General features: G+C 36.4%; 1 protein-coding gene across 3 annotated transcripts in view; it reads left to right on the top strand.

Annotated features, from left to right (window-relative positions):
• The first annotated feature begins 398 nt into the window (after positions 1-398).
• The window catches only part of LOC131029893 (CBBY-like protein), a 184,908-nt gene continuing 163,939 nt past the window's right edge, over positions 399-21,367 (top strand). The window contains exons 1-2 of one of the 3 annotated variants that reach the window (XM_057960555.2): positions 399-823; positions 917-987. In XM_057960555.2, the coding sequence (XP_057816538.2) occupies positions 554-823; positions 917-987 (341 nt within the window). In that variant the 5' untranslated portion in view covers positions 399-553. The remainder of the gene's footprint in view (positions 824-916; positions 988-21,367) is intronic. The other 2 variants (XM_057960553.2, XM_057960554.2) reach the window with 2 other exon arrangements.

The raw sequence follows: 21,367 nt of genomic DNA, 5'->3' as shown, positions 1-21,367 counted from the left end.
TTGGAACATTGTGTAAGCACTCACTAAATAAGGTATCTCACATGATTGGCAATAGAATTATTTTTGTGGAGTAGGAGTTGTCATGAGAAGATAAAATTATGATATACAATAATTTAGAATCTTATGAAAAAAATAAGAATCCTTACTTTTTAGATCCTAGACAAAAAATTTTAATTGTTTTAGAAATGAGTAAAAATTTTCCACTTATTTTTTTAATTTTATTATCTCACATTATTCATTTATAATATTTTAAATTTAATTATATAATTATAGATTTCGTATTCCTATTGAAATTAAATTTGGACACCACCAATTTTTTAAATATTAAAACTTAAAATTTTAAACTTATCCTTGAAACATTCTGATTATAAAGAATTCTTAAATTTCTCAAAAAAAAAAGCCCAGTTAACATGCAATGGAACAGAGCAAGCGATTAGAGAGATGAGCAAATGGGTTGTAAATAAATTACTGGAAATGATCAATATATCCCATCAATCACAAATGTGGCTAGGGTGAAACGCTCTATCTGGTCAGAGAAGCAGAGCAACAAAGCATGGGTGGCGGAGTTACCTCTTCATGCAATTTCTTGTTAAGGCCAAATCCAATCTGTTGTACGGGGAAGCAAATATCTTGCTTCACTAGAATTCAATTTCACAATGGAAATGGGCACCGCAGCGCCAAATTACGTAGCAGAAGAAGTGCAAAAGTTGTAAACTGTGCAGCTCTGCCTCTCCCTGAAGCGCTTCTTTTTGACTGTGACGGTGTGCTGGTGGACACGGAGCGCGATGGTCACAGGGTCTCCTTCAATGAAGCTTTCCAAGAGGTTTGAGATCTTTTGCTTTTTATCGTTCGTCCATTTCACATTTCAGTGCCTCCTTCAGCTAGTCTGCCTGAGCTCAATCTCGAATTGCTGCAGAAAGGCTTGAATGTGAGCTGGGACGTGGAGCTTTATGGAGAATTGCTGAAGACTGGCGGTGGAAAGGAGCGGTAACATTAGTACTCCCAACCGCTATTTTATTCATTTCTCTCCTAATAACTCAAATTTGTTTTCCACTTCTCCTCCAAAAGCTCGAATTTATCATCCACTAGAATTTGCAAAACGTTCTGTAAAATGCACATTTTGTAAAATTCTATGTGATACGAGTATCTATGATCCAGATAATCAGCTAAATTCCATTTGGGTGTTTCAACAAGTGAGACTAAACTACTGCAATGCTTGGTTAATCATACAGTAGAACGAAATGATTTTATTAACATCCACAAGTGTATGTAACCAAAGTTTTTTCCAAGGCAATCTTGAATTGTGCAAAGGGTGGATCGAATTCGGCACTGGCTATGCGGCCAGCAGAACGCACCCGATATAAATAACTTTTTAAACATAAAATTAAGAGTGCATGGGAGGCGGGTGCGTTCTGCTGGCTGGAGAATCAACACCATCAAATTCTGGATCTTGTGCTGTTAGTTTTGATTGGAATTTGCCTCCTCGCTCCTGTCTCTCCTCCATTTTGTACCCATACATTTTTTTTTATATAAAATGATAGGTCAGTCAAATGCTATCATTCTTTTCCTGGTGAGTCATTGCCAAATTCTTACTTCCCACGTTCACGGATGTCCTACTTTTAAGCTCTATTCAGTGTCTTTGCATAGCCAATGACAGACGTTTTCCAATGCATCAAATGAGATGAAAAACAGAACTTGGACGTGAAAGAAGGTGAAAAAATAGTGAAGTCATGAAAATGGACACAATGCGTTGGTAAACGCTAATACATTGCATGTCCGAAATAGCGTTTAACTGTAAGTTAAAAATTGGACATCTGACAATCAAGTCTAATGATCATCTTCAAAGTTCATTTCCCTTTTCATTCACATAGACATACAATCAAATCTATAACCCATACAATTTGAGTAAGGCGATCCACTTCCACACCACACATTAAAGACATTAGTAATACTCTAATATCTCATATCAAAACAAGCAAGACTTCGCAATATGCTACAACACATCAATACAAGCACTTGAAAAATACATAAACAGACAGATACAAGACAAGATAGTGACACACATGAAATACTATACCAAATTACAACACCTCAATGGTATACCAACCATGCTAAGATCCATCTTCCAACTGTGTAGTGTACCTACGTAACAACTAGCTCACATAAGAAAGAAGAACATCTATGCCAACAATAGATCATGCAACCTACACAAGTAGAATAGTACGCATACTAACAAATTAAGCCACATGAATTCATAATTGAGAATCTCCTATCCCAAGTCTGTGGGGAGGCGAGGAATAATGCATTAATGTCATGTGGACCTTTTCCCATGAGAACACTAGAGCCGCTGTGGTGTAGTGAATATAGCAAGAGGAGCAAGCTCAAATTCTCAGGTCAATCTATTTTAAGGGGATAATGATCTCCTAGGTGTTAGATATGAAGTAGAGATGATGATATCAGATGTATGCATCCATGACAAGGATATTTAAGCTCTCCTACTTTAAGACTGATCTAGATACTCGAATGGTTATCAAATTATTTAATTTATCATTATTAATAGGACAATTAGGTGTTGTAGAAGCTTGGGATTGAATTTCCATCGTTTGCTTAAATCATCAACCACTTTTAACCCTATAGTTCATAAATCACCAAGGAGTCAATAGAAAACCAAGTTGGGAAACACATGCACCCATCAAGACATTCCATTCTATTAGATTAGTCGAAAAGTGCATCACACAATAGAAATAAGCCACTTATACTTGGCAAAAACAAAGTCTTAAAACATTTTGGGCTTGTGTGTTAAGTTTTGGCTTCAAAAACACGAAGGAGAAGGTCTTATAATACCCAAATGCCCAAGGGTATGTCTTGGTCCTCCTAGGATAGCCTATCTAATGGCCCAATCCTTTTGTGATGGCTTGCTTAATTGTGTGGTCCTTGTGGGACAGCCTACCTAGTAGTCTAGTTTTGACAAAACATTCCTAGAAGCTAATTGCTTAGATCTCATCTTACAGTTTGTAAAGTTCATCTTATATCATGTCAAAAAATAAAAATGATGATTCCAAAAACAACATAGGTTTGAATTTCTACCATAACTTATATTTACATTCGAAGTATTATTTTGTGTATAAAATTATCTTGCTATGATGTTTGGTGAGTGGGAAGAGATTTTTTATTTTATTTTGTTGTGATTGACGCAATTCGGATGTTGATGTTGGGCTTGGATTTCCAGCCTCTAATGGTATTAGGTGGGGGGTCCCCTCTCATGCTTGGATTTGTCGAGTAGTTTGTTGTGGATTGTGTGGATGCCCTTATGAAAAATTGCGTGTTGGATGTTCTTTCTCCTTCTAGGGATGTGGTTTATGGTGGTGTCTAGCTAGATCATGGATCTTGAGTAGATTTGTTTCAACAATAAAGCTCAATTTTGGGAAGTTTTGATCATCGAAGGCTAAGGGGTGTTTGGATCTGCCCTTGATTCTTTTCTCATGCAATGATGAAGGCAAGATCTCTCATAGCATTTAAGATAGATAGCACTTTAGTTGGCAACTTCTTGGGGCTTAGGCCGAATATTGACTCGATTAGATGTTGGGCAGCCCAAAAAGGAGCCCTTAGGGACAATTGGAGGTCTTAGCTATGGCTAAAGAGTTTTTTCTCGTTCTCCTTCTCTTGTCCTGAAGATGTTGGTAGCACTTTGGTGGGAGGCCCTTGGTTTTTTGGGAAAACTAGTTTGTTCCTTAAGAAGTGGAACCATAGCTTTGATCTTTCTAAGGAAAACATCAATGTTGCTCCAATATGAATCAGGCTATCAAGCCTCCCTTTAGAATATTGGGAGGAGGAAGTCTTGAGAGGCGCAGCCAATTATTTTGGCTGATTAGTGTCTGTTGATCTAATGACTTGTGCTAGACACCATTTGGTGTTTACTAGAATTTGTCTTACTGTCTACTCTAGCTCAGAGCTTTCTCCTATGATTGTTGCCTTGTTATACAAATTTGGCTCTTGGAGCCAACCTATTGTGCTCAAGAACTCTTCCTTTATGTGTTTCTCATGTCATAGAATTGGATATCTTGCTAGAAATCAGACTTCTAGAGGGATTGGTGTGAGGGAAAGACCTCTCCCTAAGGATCCTCCTGTGTTTGGGGTTGATGTTGATCTGGTTACCACTATGATTGAGGGGTCCAATGGAAATCTTCCGAAGGAGGGGAGTTTGTCCTAATTAGCAAGGACAAATTTGTTACCCCTTTGGGTGGCTACTGTTGGTGAGGCTCATCTCCTCGCTTCTTTCGTTCATTTTGTGCTTGTTGTTTGAGGAGAAGGGGATTCCAAGGTAGTTAACTTGTTCTTGTGTTGAAAAATCTTGGAGTTGTTGTCTTTAGTGACCCAGACCTATAAGTCTTTGCAATTCAATCTATAAAATATCTATGAAACTCATCGCCCTTAGCTTGCAATCTATCCTTTTAGCTTTAATTTATCCTCGATAAATTGGCTTTGTTCATGGGAGGTAGATCATTGACTCCATTATCTATATTCATATTGCTGAATACATAGGCAAATATTTAGTTAACTTTTTAAGAGGGTAGTCACCAAATACACCAAATAGTTGTCTAAGTCTGAGATCAAATATTAGCTAAGTCTATGAAGTAACTGAGATCAAAACTTAACAGACAAAAATCCAACTACTGTTAGGAATTTAGTAAAAGTGGAAGCCATTTTGAAGCGATCCATGAATTTCATTGTGATTGAGGCAACGAGTTTTGTAGGGTTAATTCGATATTTTAGAAAGCTTATTAAATTATATTCCACATGTGCAATGCTTTATATCATAGCAGCAAAAATCATTTGGGGAAGAAATTGGCAAACCAAAAGTACAAGATTTTTTGAAAAAATAGGTAAAAAATAATAATTTTTTTTAGAAAAATAGTCACAAACTGTTTTTTTTAAAAACTTAAGGGCATTTCCATAGCATAGAGATATAGTGAGTAAATAAAATAGAGTTTAACCCATGAATTGTAGAAAATAGATTTTTTTGTTTATATTCTTTAATGTCCCCTAATGGGACCCTCTTATATTCTGACCTAGAATCTCAATTTAGTACATAGAGAGAACAATAGGACACTAATCTAAACCTGCACAACAAATTAGACAACATTTCCATCTTGTCATGATAGAACATATATTCAACATTCTTTATATATTGCCTAGTTTATATGAAGGATTCAACAACCCTTTCTCTCGCTACACCTGTCCTCATATGGAGCTCAAGGAGAATCACACAAGGTGCCTCGAGTCTATCCCTCTCCAACAAGCCCAAGAGCACCAAGGACCTCATCAACTTGGCCTCTTTGGCCCACACTTGGGGTCGACGTACCTGCTAGAGCCTAGTGCTCTTGTTTCCTTGTATTCTCCCTCCATAGTTGGATGGTGAGATTGAAAGGTATTACAGACTCCATCATATAATTTACTTAATCGTCATATGAACAGTTAGTGATAGAAAAACATTATTACACTGTCATACATATTGCAGTTTAAATCAAGATTACTATTAAATTCTGCATAAGAACATTATCAGGCGTCATATATTATGCATACATATTAAGCACATCCACATGCATACCGCCAAGACCAAAGATGTTACTGCTTGTAACTCAATAACAGTTCTGATCTGATCTGATCGATGGTGTTGTGACTAGATGCTTTGATTCCTTTCCCTTATATCTCTCAATGTGAGGGAGAGGTCATACCTCTTCATCATATATGCCCTTTTGGCAAGAGACACACCCTTTCACCATTAGCACCCTTTGAAAGAGTGCGACTCTTCATTATTTCTGCCCTTTGAAAGGGACACAACCTTTCACAATCAGATCTGCACTTCTTATTTAAATCGGATCTGAACTTCTGATTCCCAAATTATCCCCCCTTCAAATGAGTTCTCTTCTCCCTTTTATACCTCATATATGGGGGAGTGACAAATTATCATTTCATGCCTTTTGGCCATTCATTAACTTTAATCAAATTTTAATTATATTTAATTTTATTCTTTTATATTTAAATTTAATTTTTATTTTTATTCTTTTTGTATTTTAATTTCTTTATTGTTATTCATTATTAAATTATATTTCAAAGTGGGGACATTACATATTTATATTGCTGATAACATAGGCAAATATTCAGTTAACTTTTTAAAAGGGCAGTCATCAAATACACCAAATAGTTGTCTAAGTCTGAGATTGAAGATTAGCTAAGTCTATGAAGTAGCTGAGATCAAAATTTATCAGACAGTGATCCAGCTATTGCTAGGAATTTAGTAAAAGTGGAAGCCATTTTGAAGTGATCCAAAACTTTCATTGTGATTGAGGCAAGGAGTTTTCTAGGGGTAGTTCAATATTTGAGAAAGCTTATCAAATCATATTCCGCAGTTGCAGTGCTTTATATTCCCTGATGGCAATTGACAAGTCTTTTATATGGGGTATAATTCAACAAAAGGCATTTGTTTAGCTGAAGTAAAAGATTAGCAAGCCGCTAGTTTTGGCAATACCTAGCTTGCAACTCCTATTTTAGGTAGATAAAAATTTTAATGATTGTGTTGGAGGCTGTTTTATTACAAGTATGTAATCTTGTTTGTTGTCATTCAAATTTATTTCGTGGAGCACTTTGAATATATTGCTCACATAATGAATTGTATGTCTTTGTTTGAGCAAAAAATAACTATATATATTATATATGTCTTCAAACATTTAGTGTCATGGTAGAAACACTTCGTTGGTGAGGCAGCCACCAAGGTTCAAACCCTTGCTGGGCCATTGAGCTTGCAAGCCTTCTGCCTTTGTTGAGCCCTTGAGCTCATGGGTTTGAACAAGTCAAGCGTGGGGAATGATGACCCCCCAAAAATGGCCTTGTGCGAAGAGATCCTCTATAAGTGGTCTCTTTGAAATCAGACCAAGCTAAAAACCCGAGTTTCCTCCATTAAAAAAATATATATTATATATTATATTAAAAATTAAATATGTTTATTATAAATTTTACATTATTTTTAATTTATAGTTTATTATATAACTATTAATATATATTCATAGTCTATAATAGTTTAAATTTTAAAACTACTTCATCGTATTAATTGTAAACTATAGGGGTCCGCTCCTTCCCCATTAAAATGCCATCTATAATAATGCATAATAGTATTAATTTTAAAGCTAGTGTACAATATTAATTATATACTTGTTCGCATTAGAATCCATGGGGTGGGGTGTGCAGAGAGCTCGAGTCATATTGAAGCCATGATTTAGGGCAGACTTGCCAGCTACTTCAATACTTTCACATATGCCCCCCATGATTTAGGATGATTGAGGCCCTTTCAAATTGGTTGATGACCGCCATTGCTCCTCCACTCCTTTATTTAGGGGTTTTCAGAGGTCAGATGAAAACTAAGGGACAAAATAAAAAACTTTTTCAACGTTGATTTCTCACTGACTTTGATTTTTGTTGGTTGAAAATTTTGTACACCTAGGAAGGCATACAAAATTGTGGTTTCAGCCACAGTGTGTGAGATATGACTCATATACTCTCCTAATTTCAAAGGGAAGGCTCCCCTTTTGCTTTCTACTTCAACAATTCAAAATACTCTAAATCTATTTTAAATCTGGGTGAAACTCTGTCTTGTTCTCTTTTTTCAGAAAAGACACTTATTCTTTTCTCTTCTTTCAAAAAGGAATCACAGCTGAAAGCACAAATGATTAATGAAGTAAACTAAGTAAAGAAGCAAAGTTTCCATAAAGGAACAAAGTCCTCCATTGCTTCTCCGGGAGGAGAAAACAAAAAGAAAGCTCAAAGTCTTCAATTATCTACTCTCCTATCAACTTTTTTAGATGATTTTCTGGTAACCAGGCACAATATGTAGCAGCTCAAAGTCTAACTACATGATACAACTCTTATGCACAAACATAGAAAATAAAAGTAGCACAAAGTCTTCAAATTACCCCCTTTGCTTGAGCGTCCTTCAATAGTTTCAAACGTGACAAGCAGCTCAAAGTCTGTAGTATCAAATCTGAAAACCAATCTAAAACTTCAAACACAATAAACAGCTCAAAGTCTGCAAGATTAAGCTTGAATCCCTCTTGTATAACACCTAAAAACTCACAATCAATCTCCAAAAAATGTCGTCACATAACACCTTGAATCAACGTAAAGTTTGAAAGCAATTTGCCTCTTTTAATTGATTGCAATCTGATTTACAACTAAGCTCAAAGTCTTAGAGTGTACATACAAACTGGCAGAGTCTTGTTGCATTGCCAAAAGATAAAAACTACATAGGGCACCCTCGTCTATATATAGGAGAGGAGTCTTGAGAAAAAGGTGGGAGGATCCCAACTAACTTGAGAAATTCTCTCAACCACCATGACTTATTCCAACTACAATCCTAATTTAACTCAATTTGTAGTTGCTTTACATGTAATTACACTTTCCAAAAATGTGAGTGAGTGACACTTGCAATTACAAAACTTGTTTCTACATGTAACTTGTCAAAACAAAATTACAAATGCATAATTGAAACTATTCTATGCGTCCAAAGACACGACTCTAACTACATCATCCTTTGTCTGTGATGATCTTCATGCTGCTTTAGGATGCTAGAACTTGAAGTATTTAGGATTGGTGAAGACATCTTTAACCGTAATGGGAATTTGCATCTTGAATGATCTTTGTGTCCTTGGCCAACAAACTTCAATCTTATCTTCTTGCTTGGCATAGTACTGGCTTTTCAAGAGGGAAGTTCTTTGCAAGGCTGAGGTAAGAAGCCTATCTCTGTCTTGAAAGCATTCTATTATCTCAATCATTCATTTATATCACTTATCCATCTCCTTGTATGGCTCCGTCATGTTGTTGTTCTTTCTTTGTATTATCCTCCAATCTTGGAATCTGCTTGCAAAATAAGGCCCATGCCTTAATTTGTTGATTTGGTAGGTCATGTGTGCAAACGGGACTGACATGGATGAGACAAAGGGGCTGTAAAAGTGAGGCCAAAGCTCAATTTCGGGTTTGGGAAGGCTGAATGCAAGTGTGCAAAAACAAGAGCATTGACTTGCAATTGTGGAGAACAAACATGCAACTTCATATGTGCAATAGGAAAATACAAGTTTGCACTTGTAATTGGATCCTAGAGACTCATTTTCAAGTGTTTGTGAGTGCATTTTGGACCAATTTCGGGTTTTAGGAGGCTCATTACAAGTGCAATGTAGGGAAAGACTTTTACACTTTCACTTGTAATCGGGTCTTGAAGACCCGATTGCAAGTAAACCTTTCTTGCATGTTTGGGAAATAACATGTGGATAAACCACTTGTAGTCGGGTCTTACAAGTGTTCAAAGAGAACTTGCACATAGGAAGGAAAAACCCGATTGCAGGTTGGGAAATATGAGGGGGAAAAATCCGCTTGAAAAGCAAGTTTGCAATCGGATCTAAAAGCTATAACATGATTTGCATTGACAGTGCTAAAACCCGCAATTACATTACGCGATTTTTGCTTTGAAATAGCTTGCAATCGGGTAAATAAACCCGATTGCAAGTGAAATGCAACTTTCTATTCAAAACAATGAACTTGCATTAAAACGATCCCATGCACTTGTAGTTGGGTCTTAAAGGCCCAACTACAAGTGATGGTTTCACTTGCAATGTAACATAAAAGTCCCCCAACTTGCAAATAGGTGCTCAAGACCCAACTAGAGATTTAGGAATCAAAACAAGACCTTTTTACTTATAATCGGGTTATTTTTGGTTCATTACAAGCTGCTTTTTGAAAACAACCTATAATAGTAGTTTTGAAAACAACCTGTAATGGTAGTTTTGAAATAACTTGACAAGTTCAAATATGACTTAAAGTCAATTTCGGGTTTCTAGGGACACATTACAAGTTACTTTTTTGACTTGTAATTTCATTTACTTGCAATCACCTCAAAAAGTTTCTACCTACAGTGACTTAACTTGTAATGACATCTAAAAGTTCCCCAACTTGCAATGAGTTAACTTTCAATGACATCAAAAAGATCCCTACTTGCAGTGACTGCTCTAAAACCCGAAATTGCACAGAAAGCTATGAAAATGAAGGCAAAAATCAACCAAAACTTGGACAACAATGGCAAACACACCCTTGCATGTTTTAACATTAACAAATATGAGTTTTTGCACCTCGTAAAACGTGCTTTAGAGACAAAAATGACACATTTTGAGCAGAAATTCATAGGGGTTGTCAAATCTTTGAAAATCCAAAAATTGGGACAACAATTTTGTCTCGGATCAACCCTATTTTTGAGCAATTCAGTAATTTGATGAGTTTTTCTAGGGTTTTGCAAGTTTTTACAATGATTTTTTTCACTTTTTTTTTCCATTTTTGGGGTTTTTTAACATGATTTTGACGTGATTTAAATGCAAAAAATCATTGAAAATTGGGTCCACAATTGGTCAACGATTTTTTTGGGGAATAAATTGGCTGGCTCCAGGATTCAAGATTAATCGGGTATAATCGCTATTTTTTGCAGATTATTGCTTCTATGGTTTGTTCTTCTTAAACACCCCTTGGGAAAGACAAGAGAAGTTTGCTGGTATTTTAGGGTGTCAATTAGACAAACTGCCTTCCATCTATTTTGGGTTGCTACGGTTCAAAGTCACCTCTTGGATTTCTTTGGTCCCATATTCTAGACAAATTTAAGAGAAAACTTGCTAGCTAGAAAAGCTGCTTGCTAATTTAGGTGACTAAGTTCCAATTGATAAAATCGATGTTGTAGAACCTTACAGACTGTTTTATGTCATCATTTTTGCTAGAGAAGGTTTCTGTGGTATAGTTTAGAAGACAAAAACAGATTTCCTTTGGTCTCTTGGATCAGGTCTTATGTCCAATTTTGACAAAATCGACTTTATAGAGTCTTCTGGTATATTTTATGTCCCTTCTTTGGCTCCTAGCAAAAATTGTTGATAAAATGGAGAATATCTAGAGAAGGTTTCTTTGGTCCAATTAAGAAGACAAAAAATATTTCCTTGGATCAAGTTTTCCTTCCAAAGAAGTTGGGTGGCTTGGGCCTAAGAAAGATGAGAATGTTCAACACTGCCCTTATGGCCAAGATGGGATGGAGATTTGTTAATGAGAATAAGCTATGGACCTCTATTATGAAATCGAAATATTTGGTGAATAATGATTCTATCTATTAATTTCCAATGCTTTTCTCCATGAAGGATCATGCTTGTGGAATGGATTGTGCAAAATTAGAATTCTCAAGTTAAAATTAGGGAGAAGTCAGCCTGCAGATTTTATCCTTCCAGTCAGTCCAAAGCCTAGTTTCAACAACCTTTTTCACTTGTCTAGTTCATTTCTTTTTTTTTAATGAAAATCCTTGTAGAAACAGGTCCCCATCTAAACTGCACCAATTGAAAATTCAGAAAACCAGTTCAGTAGGCCTTTCCCACATGTCCAGTTCAATCGAACATTTCTGTATACTTAAGCTTTTGTAGGATCCTGATGCCCATTCAAATGTCTTGATTTTAACTGAAGGACCAAATCACTTAGATTTTTCTGCATAAAGGTTTTGTAAGAATCTAACCTCCATTTGAACTTCCTCATTTGAAAGTGAAACATCTGATTGACTTGACTTTCCTTTTATATGCCTGTCTTTAGAAAATGATAGTAAGGTCGGCTAGCATATGGTTTACATATTTATTCCATTGTATATTTCATAATACAAAAATGGTTCGGCCCATAACTAATGATCAAAAATTAACTTTTATATTGGGCACCAATGAATAGAAATTCGGCCAGCATTAATCAAGCAATAGAATGAAGTTTAGGTGCTGCCATGTAAGGGTGACTCATCCATCTTATAATAAAATATTGAATCGATTAGTGGTCTTTGTCCTTTTTCCTCCATGCCTTTGACATTAATGACAATATGCCATTAATCTCCCATACACTTTTGACATCAATGACAACAACATGACTACAATATTTCCAATAGTTGGCCATGGACCAAGAACTACATGCTATTGTATTCCCTATGACAATAAGTTCAATAAACAACACATTCAAAACAAATGAAAATAAAAAATTATATATACTAAACTAATTTAAAAAAATTAAACGTGTGCCATAGATTCATAGAAGAATGAAAACTATTGTCCTCCTTTTTGTTTTAAAAAATGAAGGACCATTACATAAATTTTTTTGTCAAAAAATGAAAATTTTACTCTGACACGCTTCCCGAGGCAGAATTTTGCAATCCTCAGTCCATCATCAAGCAACGTTTCAAATTTCATCGCATTCTGGGTTCGTTTGCTATGTCTTTCCTTCAACTTTGGGTTTTTTCTCCCTGACTACAGGTGGGAAATATTCCTTAAATTGCAAGTTTTAATGATTTCCTTTGTTTAAGTCTTTGTAGGGAAATTTTTAGCTAATTACAAGTGCACTTTGTTGGTTGAAAATTTTGTACACTTGGGGAAATATACAAAATTGTGGTTTCAACCACAGTGTGTGAGTAAAACTCTCCTAATTAAGGGAAGGCTCCCCCTATCTAACTACAACTTTAAAAATAAAATGGGATGGGACAACAGTCTTTCTTCTTCTTTCAAGAAAGCCAATATCCTTTTCTCTTCACAGAAAAGTGATAGCAATTTAACATAAAACAACAACAATAACTTTTTGAAATGAAATGAGAGAAAGGAAATGAAGTTTCCTGAAAGCTCAAAGATTTCCGTCACTTCCTTCGGGATGGAACAACAATATCAAGCTCAAAGTCTTGATTATATGAAGTCCTATCCACCCTTTTCTATACTAATGCTATCAAGAATAGATTATAACAGCTCAAAGATTGGAATATCTTATTCTTTTCTACATAAAACAATGGGAAGTAGTATAAGCTCAAAGACTCACATCTATTTTTCACAAAGTCTGTTTCTAAACTCTCGTAAAAATAAGTGCAAGCACAAAGACTTACAGCTCCTCTCAAAAGAATATTTATTCTAATTTATATTAACCTCAAATACTTGCAACACAAAGATTGCAAATCAAATTCGATTAAGTTCTTTGAAGAAACACTTGCAAGAAAGATAATATAAAACACAAACTCAAGAATGTAGCACAAAGACTCAAAGCTTGAGCAATTTCCTTCTATATCTTTCAATTCTTGAATTCACATATGAAAGCTCAAAGACTTTTTTGCTGTAAATTTGGCAGAGTTTTTGCTTGCTTTCCAAAAAATAAAGATTACAAAAGACCCCTTAAGTATTTAGAGAAGAGGAGTCTTGAGAAAAAGGTGGGAGGATCCTAACTAACTTGAGAGATTCTCTCAACCATCAAGACTTATTCAATAACTAACTAAGACTTATTCCAACTACAGTCCTAACTGAACACATCTTGTAGTTGCCTTACATGTAATTACAAAAGTGCAAGTAAAGACTTAACTTGCAATATACAAAAGTTTTTTTTTTTTTTTTACATGCAACTTGTCAAAAGAAAAACTACAACTAAGAGATTACCAATCTGGAAAAATACAACTAAGTGTTGAAAAACACTTAAGCTGCAGCATGTGAAGAAATGAATCCTTCAAACTTCTGGATGATCATTCGTAGCTCAGCGGGATTTGATTCGTGGGTGTTCTTGGCAACAACCATGGTCTTCACGATGGTATCATGGCAGCAAAGAAGCATAGAGTCGTTCTTCTCCAAGATGGACTGGATTTCGTGCAAAAAGATTTGATGTTTCATCAAAACCTGAATTGAAGCAGCTGAGAATTGTTTGCTCCTCCATTCATTATGAATCCTCATCTGTAGATCTGCGAGCACTTCTTCTTCTGGTATTAGCTCTCCATTCTGACTCATTATGTCGCAAGAGGCCTTCTCACAATGGGAAACAATACCTTGGAATACTTCACTCCGCAATCTCATTGCATCATCAATCTCCTCAATGAGGGATTTGAGAACAAGGGCTTTATTCTCCAGAAGTTCTTCAAATTACAAGTATATGACCCTGGAAGGAATAATGACATGCTCCTGAAGAGCACTCAACTGTTGTTGGGGCATGGTGCGCCAAATTGTCAAACTACCTTCAACCCTTTCCAAATTCTGTTTGAAAGTGTCGGAGGTATGATTCAATTTTTCTTTAATGGTCTCCAATTTAGACATCATTTGGAAAATGTCTTTCAACACTTGTGCACATAGATCATGAAGTTGATCCACCCAAGAATCCAACGCTTGTACTTTCTGAGCAGCTCTTTCAACTCCCCGAATTGATTCTTGGGAACTGGAAGAACTTGTAGGATTACTCCCTTCACCAGTAGGTTTTGTAATTTTATGAATAGTTGCAACAAGTTGCTGTAAAATTCTCTAACTCGACTTTGACCCCAATCAATTTAATAACCAAAACATTGTAGAGGTTTGTTGTGCAATAAATCTTATGGTGGAAATAACCTCTTATACAATAATTCCTAGTTTAGGATTCTTCCTCTTTTTACATTGATTTGAATTTCATTTAAGTAATCACCACTAAATAATCAACTAGAGCAGATATTGTAGACATGGAATCAATTAATGCTTTCAAGGAACAGAGATAAGTTTGTATCAGAATGCACTTGGCTGGACTTCTGTTGGTTAACTTCGCATCAATTCATCAGAGTTCCCAATGTTTATAAATTGATGAGTCTGGTACTCTGCAGTCCATAAATACATCACGATGCCTCCTTCGTGACAAGCAACTCTTTCTATGCTATACCCCGACGTTGCCACTATACTGTTGTATCGCTTTATCCAGGGGTCACGACTACAGTTTCTACAGTACGAGTATATTGCTTTTCCGATGATTTCTGTTATTCAATACGGGTTGTAGTGACTGGGAGCCACCACCGACCACAAAGATGGATAGAATCTGGTTTCCTCCCCCCCACGATTCTGTTACACACACATGCCGTGCAATATCAATCCTCCCGATAACTGAGATAAACTGTGTGGCATCGACTTGTACTTTCGGTGACATACACGCTGTTCGCATAATGGTATTCCCGTCAGCTGTGATAAGTTGTGTGGCATTGGGTTTACTTCCGGTGACTCTGCACTATAACATTCACTCCCGTAGCAACCTGGAACCCTCGGCAAGGTTCACTTCAATCCAGCAATTCGATTCCCTTCCAGAATCGATAAACCAATAGGCCAGTTGTAAAACTGACGAAAGGCAATATAGCTCTGGGTGTCACACACACAGATTCAATTATCTCTTCCACGCTTCCTCCTCTCTTTCTCGTCTCCTCCTCCATCATTTATTTGACAAAAGTTGGTTGCATTCCCGTAATCGTTAAGATTAATTATGGCTTAAACTATTGCAACATTAAACTATGGCAACATAAGACTTATTAATGTTAATCTAATTACAATGTATGTTAAATATTAATTATTTATATAAGTGAATGGAACTTTATATAAAATAATTAATATTCCAATATATTCATAATCGCTTATTATGGGGACATGACAGTCTCCCCTGCCTCGTGTTGCTTGCCCTCAAGCAACTCCAAAACTCTTTCATTTTCCCAAGTGGCATCATCTTGAGGCAGATGTTTCCATTTGATGAGATATTCCCTGATGGTTCTATGCCGCAGTTTCCTGTCCCGTGTCTCCAAAATTACTTCTAGTATCATTTCAAGTTTCCCCTCGTCAGTCAAGGGAGGTAAGTCTTCGGATACTGACACCTGCTGCCCCAGAGCTTTCTTGAGACAAGATACATGAAATACATTATGTATTTTGCTATCCACTGGTAAATCAAGTTCATACGCAACTGAGCCAACCTTCTGTACTACTTGATAGGGACTGTTAAACCGAGGCTTAAGTTTTTCGGATCCACTACGTTTGAGAGAAGATTGCCGATAAGGTTGCAACCTGAGAAATACTAAATCTCCCACTTCGAAGTGGCGTTCAATTCGTTTTTTATCTGCATAGATTTTTTGTTGATTCTGAGCTCTTTGCAAATTCTCCTTAAGAGCTGATAGAATGTCTTGACTTTCTTGAAGCCAATCACGGGTTCTAGGTACATTGCTCTGCTCAAAAGCAAGGTCAAGAAAAGAAAGTACATCATAGCCATATAATGCTTTGAAAGGAGACATACCAATTGACATGTGAAAGGTAGTATTATAACAATATTCACCCAAATATAACCAACGAACCCAAGCTTTTTGATGCCCAGCTACATAGTTACGAAGATAACCTTCAATCCACTTGTTCACTATTTCCGTCTGCCCATCGGTTTGCGGATGATAACTGGTACTATGATTCAACTTGGTACCTGTCAATCTGAAAAGCTCCCCCCAAAATATACTCAGAAATCTGCTATCTCTATCACTGATTATAGTTTTTGGTTAACCATGTAATCTAAAAACCTCTCTGAAGAATAACTCTGCAATCTGAATCGCTGTAAATTTTGTAGTGACAGAAAAAAAGTGTGCAAATTTAGTTAATCTATCAACCACGACGAATATACAATCTTTACCCTGGGATTTTGGTAACCCTGTGATGAAATCCATGGATATACTTTCCCATTTTTGATCTGGTATGGGTAGTGGCTGTAGTAAACCGACGGGGTACATTTGTTCTGCTTTATTTTGCTGACAGGTGGTGCATTCCTTGACATAGCGTAGGACATCATTTTTTAAGCCTTTCCAAGTGAACCTTTCTCTTACCTGACGATACGTTTTGAAGTATCCTGGATGCCCTGCTAAAGGAATGTCATGCATAGATTGAAGGATTTTTTCTTTTAACTTCGATCTTGGAACTAAATAGATCTTGTCCTTGTAATAGATAACATCATTAACAATTTGATATTTAGCATCCTGTATATTACCATCTAGCAAATCACATGCAAAAGAATCCTTTGAATACTCGACCGCCAATAAAGATTTTCTATCAGCTGTTACAACAGATAAAGCGTTGATTTCAAGCCTTCTAGATAAAGCATCGGCAACCACATTATTTTTACCTTTTACATATTCAATCTCAAAGTCATAAGCTTGAATTTTCTCGATCCACTTCTGTTGCCTGTCATTTAAATCTTTTTGACCCAAGAAATATCTCAGACTATTATGGTCAGTTTTCACCACAAATCTGCTACCAACCAAATACTGTCTAAATTTTGTCAATGCGTGCATGATTGCCAACATTTCTTTATCATAGATGGAATATAATTTCTCAAGTTTATTAAGTTTCCTGCTCTCATAAACTATAGGATGTTTGTTTTGCATTAAAACTGCCCCTATTCCATCACCAGAAGCATCACATTCCAACACAAAAGGCTGATTAAAATCTAGAAGAGCAAGTACGGGACAAGAACTCATTGCCTCTTTAAGCTTCTCTAATACCTGTTGAGCTTCCTCAATCCATCTGAATGCCCCCTTTTTGGTAAGATCTGTCAAGGGTGCCCCAAGCTGTGAAAAACCTTTGACAAACCTCCTGTAATAACTGCATAAACCAAAGAAACCCCTTAGCTCCGTAAGGTTCCGAGGTGGTGGCCAATCCAAAATAGCTCTTATCTTTTCTTGATGAACCTTTACCCCTGTTGCACTGATCATATGCCCTAAATACAAAATTTCAGTCATTCCAAATTCACATTTAGACGCCTTTGCATACAGTGATTGTGATTCCATAATACCCAGGACTATATCAATATGTTTCAAATGCTCTTCCCAAGTTTTGCTAAAAATCAGTATATCATCAAAAAATACTAGCAAAATTTTTCTTAACTGTTTGTTAAAAATATGATTCATACAAAACTGAAATGTTGCCGGAGCATTTGTTAGACCAAACGGCATTACCAGGAATTCATAATGACAACGAAAAGCAGTTTTATGAATGTCTTGTTCTCTTAACTTAATCTGGTGATACCCTGATCTCAAGTCAATTTTAGAAAAATAAACGACTCCATGCAATTCGTCTAACAATTCATCGATTTGAGGAATCGGATACCTGTTTTTGATTGTTTTCTTGTTAAGCGCTCTATAATCAATACACATTCGAAGAGTTCCATCCTTTTTTTTGACCAATACTACAGATGAAGCAAAAGGACTAGAACTAGGTCTGATATGTCCCATATCCAATAACTCCTTAATGGCCTTTTCTATTTCATCCCTGAATGTTTTAGGGTGTCTATAAGGAGTAGTAATTACTGGTTTAGCACCTTCTTCTAATTCAATGGTATGTTCAAAACCTCTATCAGGTGGAACTCCTGGGGGAATATCATTAAAAACCAGATGATGTGAATCTAATACTGTTAACAAATCAGCTTGATAAGATTTAGATTCAAAACCAGATACCTTGTTGGAAATTAAACATTGTGCTGACCATGCCACATCTCCATGTCTGAAAATAGCTTCCATTCTTTTCGCGCTGACGATCCTGGGACCACTGTTAGACATACCCCGAAGAACTACCTTCTTATCGTCAATTTTAAAAGAGAACTCCATTCTTTTAAAGCTCTGTGTATATTCATCTAATGTTTCCATCCATTGTATGCCCAAGACAACATTAGTGTCAGCCAAATCAATTACATAAAAATCATCAGTAATTGTGTAATTTCCAAGAGTAATATTCAATTTAGGCACTTTATGGGTGCTAGATAAATTAGTTCCTCCAGCTACTCTAACATCAAATCCTTCATGTTTTTTAGTCTGCAAACCACGTCTTTCCACAAGTGCTGCATCTATAAAATTATGAGTGGAACCACTATCTAACATAACAATTACCCTCTATCCATTCAAGACTCCTCTAACTCTGAAAATATTATAGTGTGGAGTTCCTGTCATGGATGCTATTACTCCTTCCCCCTGTTTAGTACCTGTTTCCGACTCAGTATTCTGAGGTATTCGTTCTATGTTAGGATCAACATTCTCTTCATCCTCACTGTCAGACATAACCTCAATATAATGAATTTTCCCCTTCCCTAAACATCTGTGTCCAGGCTGCCATGCTTCCCTACAACTGAAACATAGTTTTTTCCTTCTGAGCTCTTCTCTTTCCTCTTTATCTAACTTGTTTTTAGGGAAATCATCTTTATTGAAAGGTTGTTTGTCTTTTTTCGGTTTAGGAGGTGGTCCTTTGTTAAAAAAATTTCTTTTGGAAGATGGTTCCAATTCTCTGGCCCTTTTGATAGCTGTTTGTAAAGTAGGAGGGTTTAAGGATTTAACCCACCCTTTGAGGGAGTCAGACAATCCATCTATAAATATTACAATATTGTGCCTTTCAGAAATTTCAGTGACTAAGACTGCCAAGTTTTCAAATTCAGAAATATACTGTTCAACGGTTCCAGTTTGCTTAAGTTGAGTTAGATCCTTAAGGTGTAATTCAGGATCCTTAGAATCAAACCTATCAATAAGTTTTTCAGTGAACTCAACATAAGTGCCTATCAAATTATGACCTAAGGTTATTTGTCCGTGATGCCACCATTCATGTGCTACACCGTCAAGATGTAACGCAGCATATTTAATTGCTTCTTCTTCCAACATAGGATTTAATTGGAAGTATGTATCTAATTTTTGCACCCAAGCCCGAGCAGTTGTCTTACCTGAACCATCAAAATAAGGAATGGACATTTTTCCAATTTTTCTTTGTAATTCACTGTTATTTCCTTTGTGTCCTCTTGGTCTATGTTTCATTCTGACATCTAAATATTCTCTAAATGTCATTGTTGATCGGAATTCATCACCGAAATCTAACCAATCCTGATGTATTTCTGCCTGTATTTCCCTTATTGTTGGTTCATTTTCTAGTGGCTGGTTTCTAGCAATAAAAGTGGGCATAAATGGTCTAGCGGTTCCTGTTCTTTCTTGTTGATTGTTGACTGACTGTTCATCTCGACCCCCATTATTTCCCCCATTATTTTGATTTTGGTTATTCTGCCTTCCATTATTCTGATGTTGATTTATATTATTGGCCATAAATTGAGTCATCAAATTGGTCATTCTGTTAACATTATCTTGCATATCTTGCTGACTTCTGATTAATGCTGCCAAAAGATCCCTATTATTATCTGGGTCTCCCATGTTGGTTTCAAAGATAATTTCTTCGTCGGTTTCTGTGTGGCTATTCTCAATTTCAAATGGAATAGATGTACTACTCTGTGCTAGAGGAGAGTTTGTAAATCTGTTTTGACGGGCCCTAGTACTTTGGAAATTATAATTTCCCTGGTGCATACTCAGCTGTGCATTAACTTTTTTTGAAAGTATGCATTAATTTTTTTGAAGGTACCCTACAGGCTGGCAAGATTTAGTGCTCTGATACCACTGTAAAATTCTCTAACTCGACTTTGACCCAATCAATTTAATAACCAAAACATTGTAGAGGTTTGTTGTGCAATAAATCTTATGGTGGAAATAACCTCTTATACAATAATTCCTAGTTTAGGATTCTTCCTCTTTTTACATTGATTTGAATTTCATTTAAGTAATCACCACTAAATAATCAACTAGAGCAGATATTGTAGACATGGAATCAATTAATGCTTTCAAGGAACAGAGATAAGTTTGTATCAGAATGCACCCGGCTGGACTTCTGTTGGTTAACTTCACATCAATTCATCAGAGTTCCCAATGTCTATAAATTGATGAGTCTGGTACTCTGCAGTCCGTAAATACATCACGATGCCTCCTCCGGGATGATCAACTCTTTCTATGCTATACCCCGACGTTGCCACTATACTGTTGTATCGCTTTATCCAGGGGTCACGACTATAGTTTTTGCAGTACGAGTATATTGCTTTTCCGATGATTTCTGCTATTCAATACGGGTTGTAGCGACTGGGAGCCACCACCGACCGCAAAGATGGATAGAATCTGGTTTCCTCCCCCCCGCGATTCTGTTACACACACATGCCGTGCAATATCAATCCTCCCGATAACTGAGATAAACTGTGTGGCATCGACTTGTACTTTCGGTGACATACACGCTGTTCACATAATGGTATTCCCGTCAGCTGTGATAAGTTGTGTGGCGCTGGATTTACTTCCGGTGACTCTGCACTATAACATTCACTCCCGTAGCAACCTGGAACCCCCGGCAAGGTTCACTTCAATCCAGCAATTCGATTCCCTTCCAGAATCGATAAACCAATAGGCCAGTTGTAAAACTGACGAAAGGCAATATAGCTCTAGGTGTCACACACGCAGATTCAATTATCGCTTCCACGCTTCCTCCTCTCTTTCTCGTCTCCTCCTCCATTCTTTATTTGACAAAAGTTGGTTGCATTCCCGTAATCGTTAAGTTAATTACAGCTTAAACTATTGCAACATTAAACTATGGCAACATAAGACTTATTAATATTAATCTAATTACAATGTATGTTAAATATTAATTATTTATATAAGTGAATG

The sequence above is a fragment of the Cryptomeria japonica genome, chromosome 3 (assembly GCF_030272615.1).
Source record: "Cryptomeria japonica chromosome 3, Sugi_1.0, whole genome shotgun sequence".
Classification (NCBI taxonomy): Eukaryota; Viridiplantae; Streptophyta; class Pinopsida; order Cupressales; family Cupressaceae; genus Cryptomeria; species Cryptomeria japonica.
Note: the sequence above shows the minus strand (reverse complement) of the source record. Positions and strands in the feature narration are given on the sequence as shown.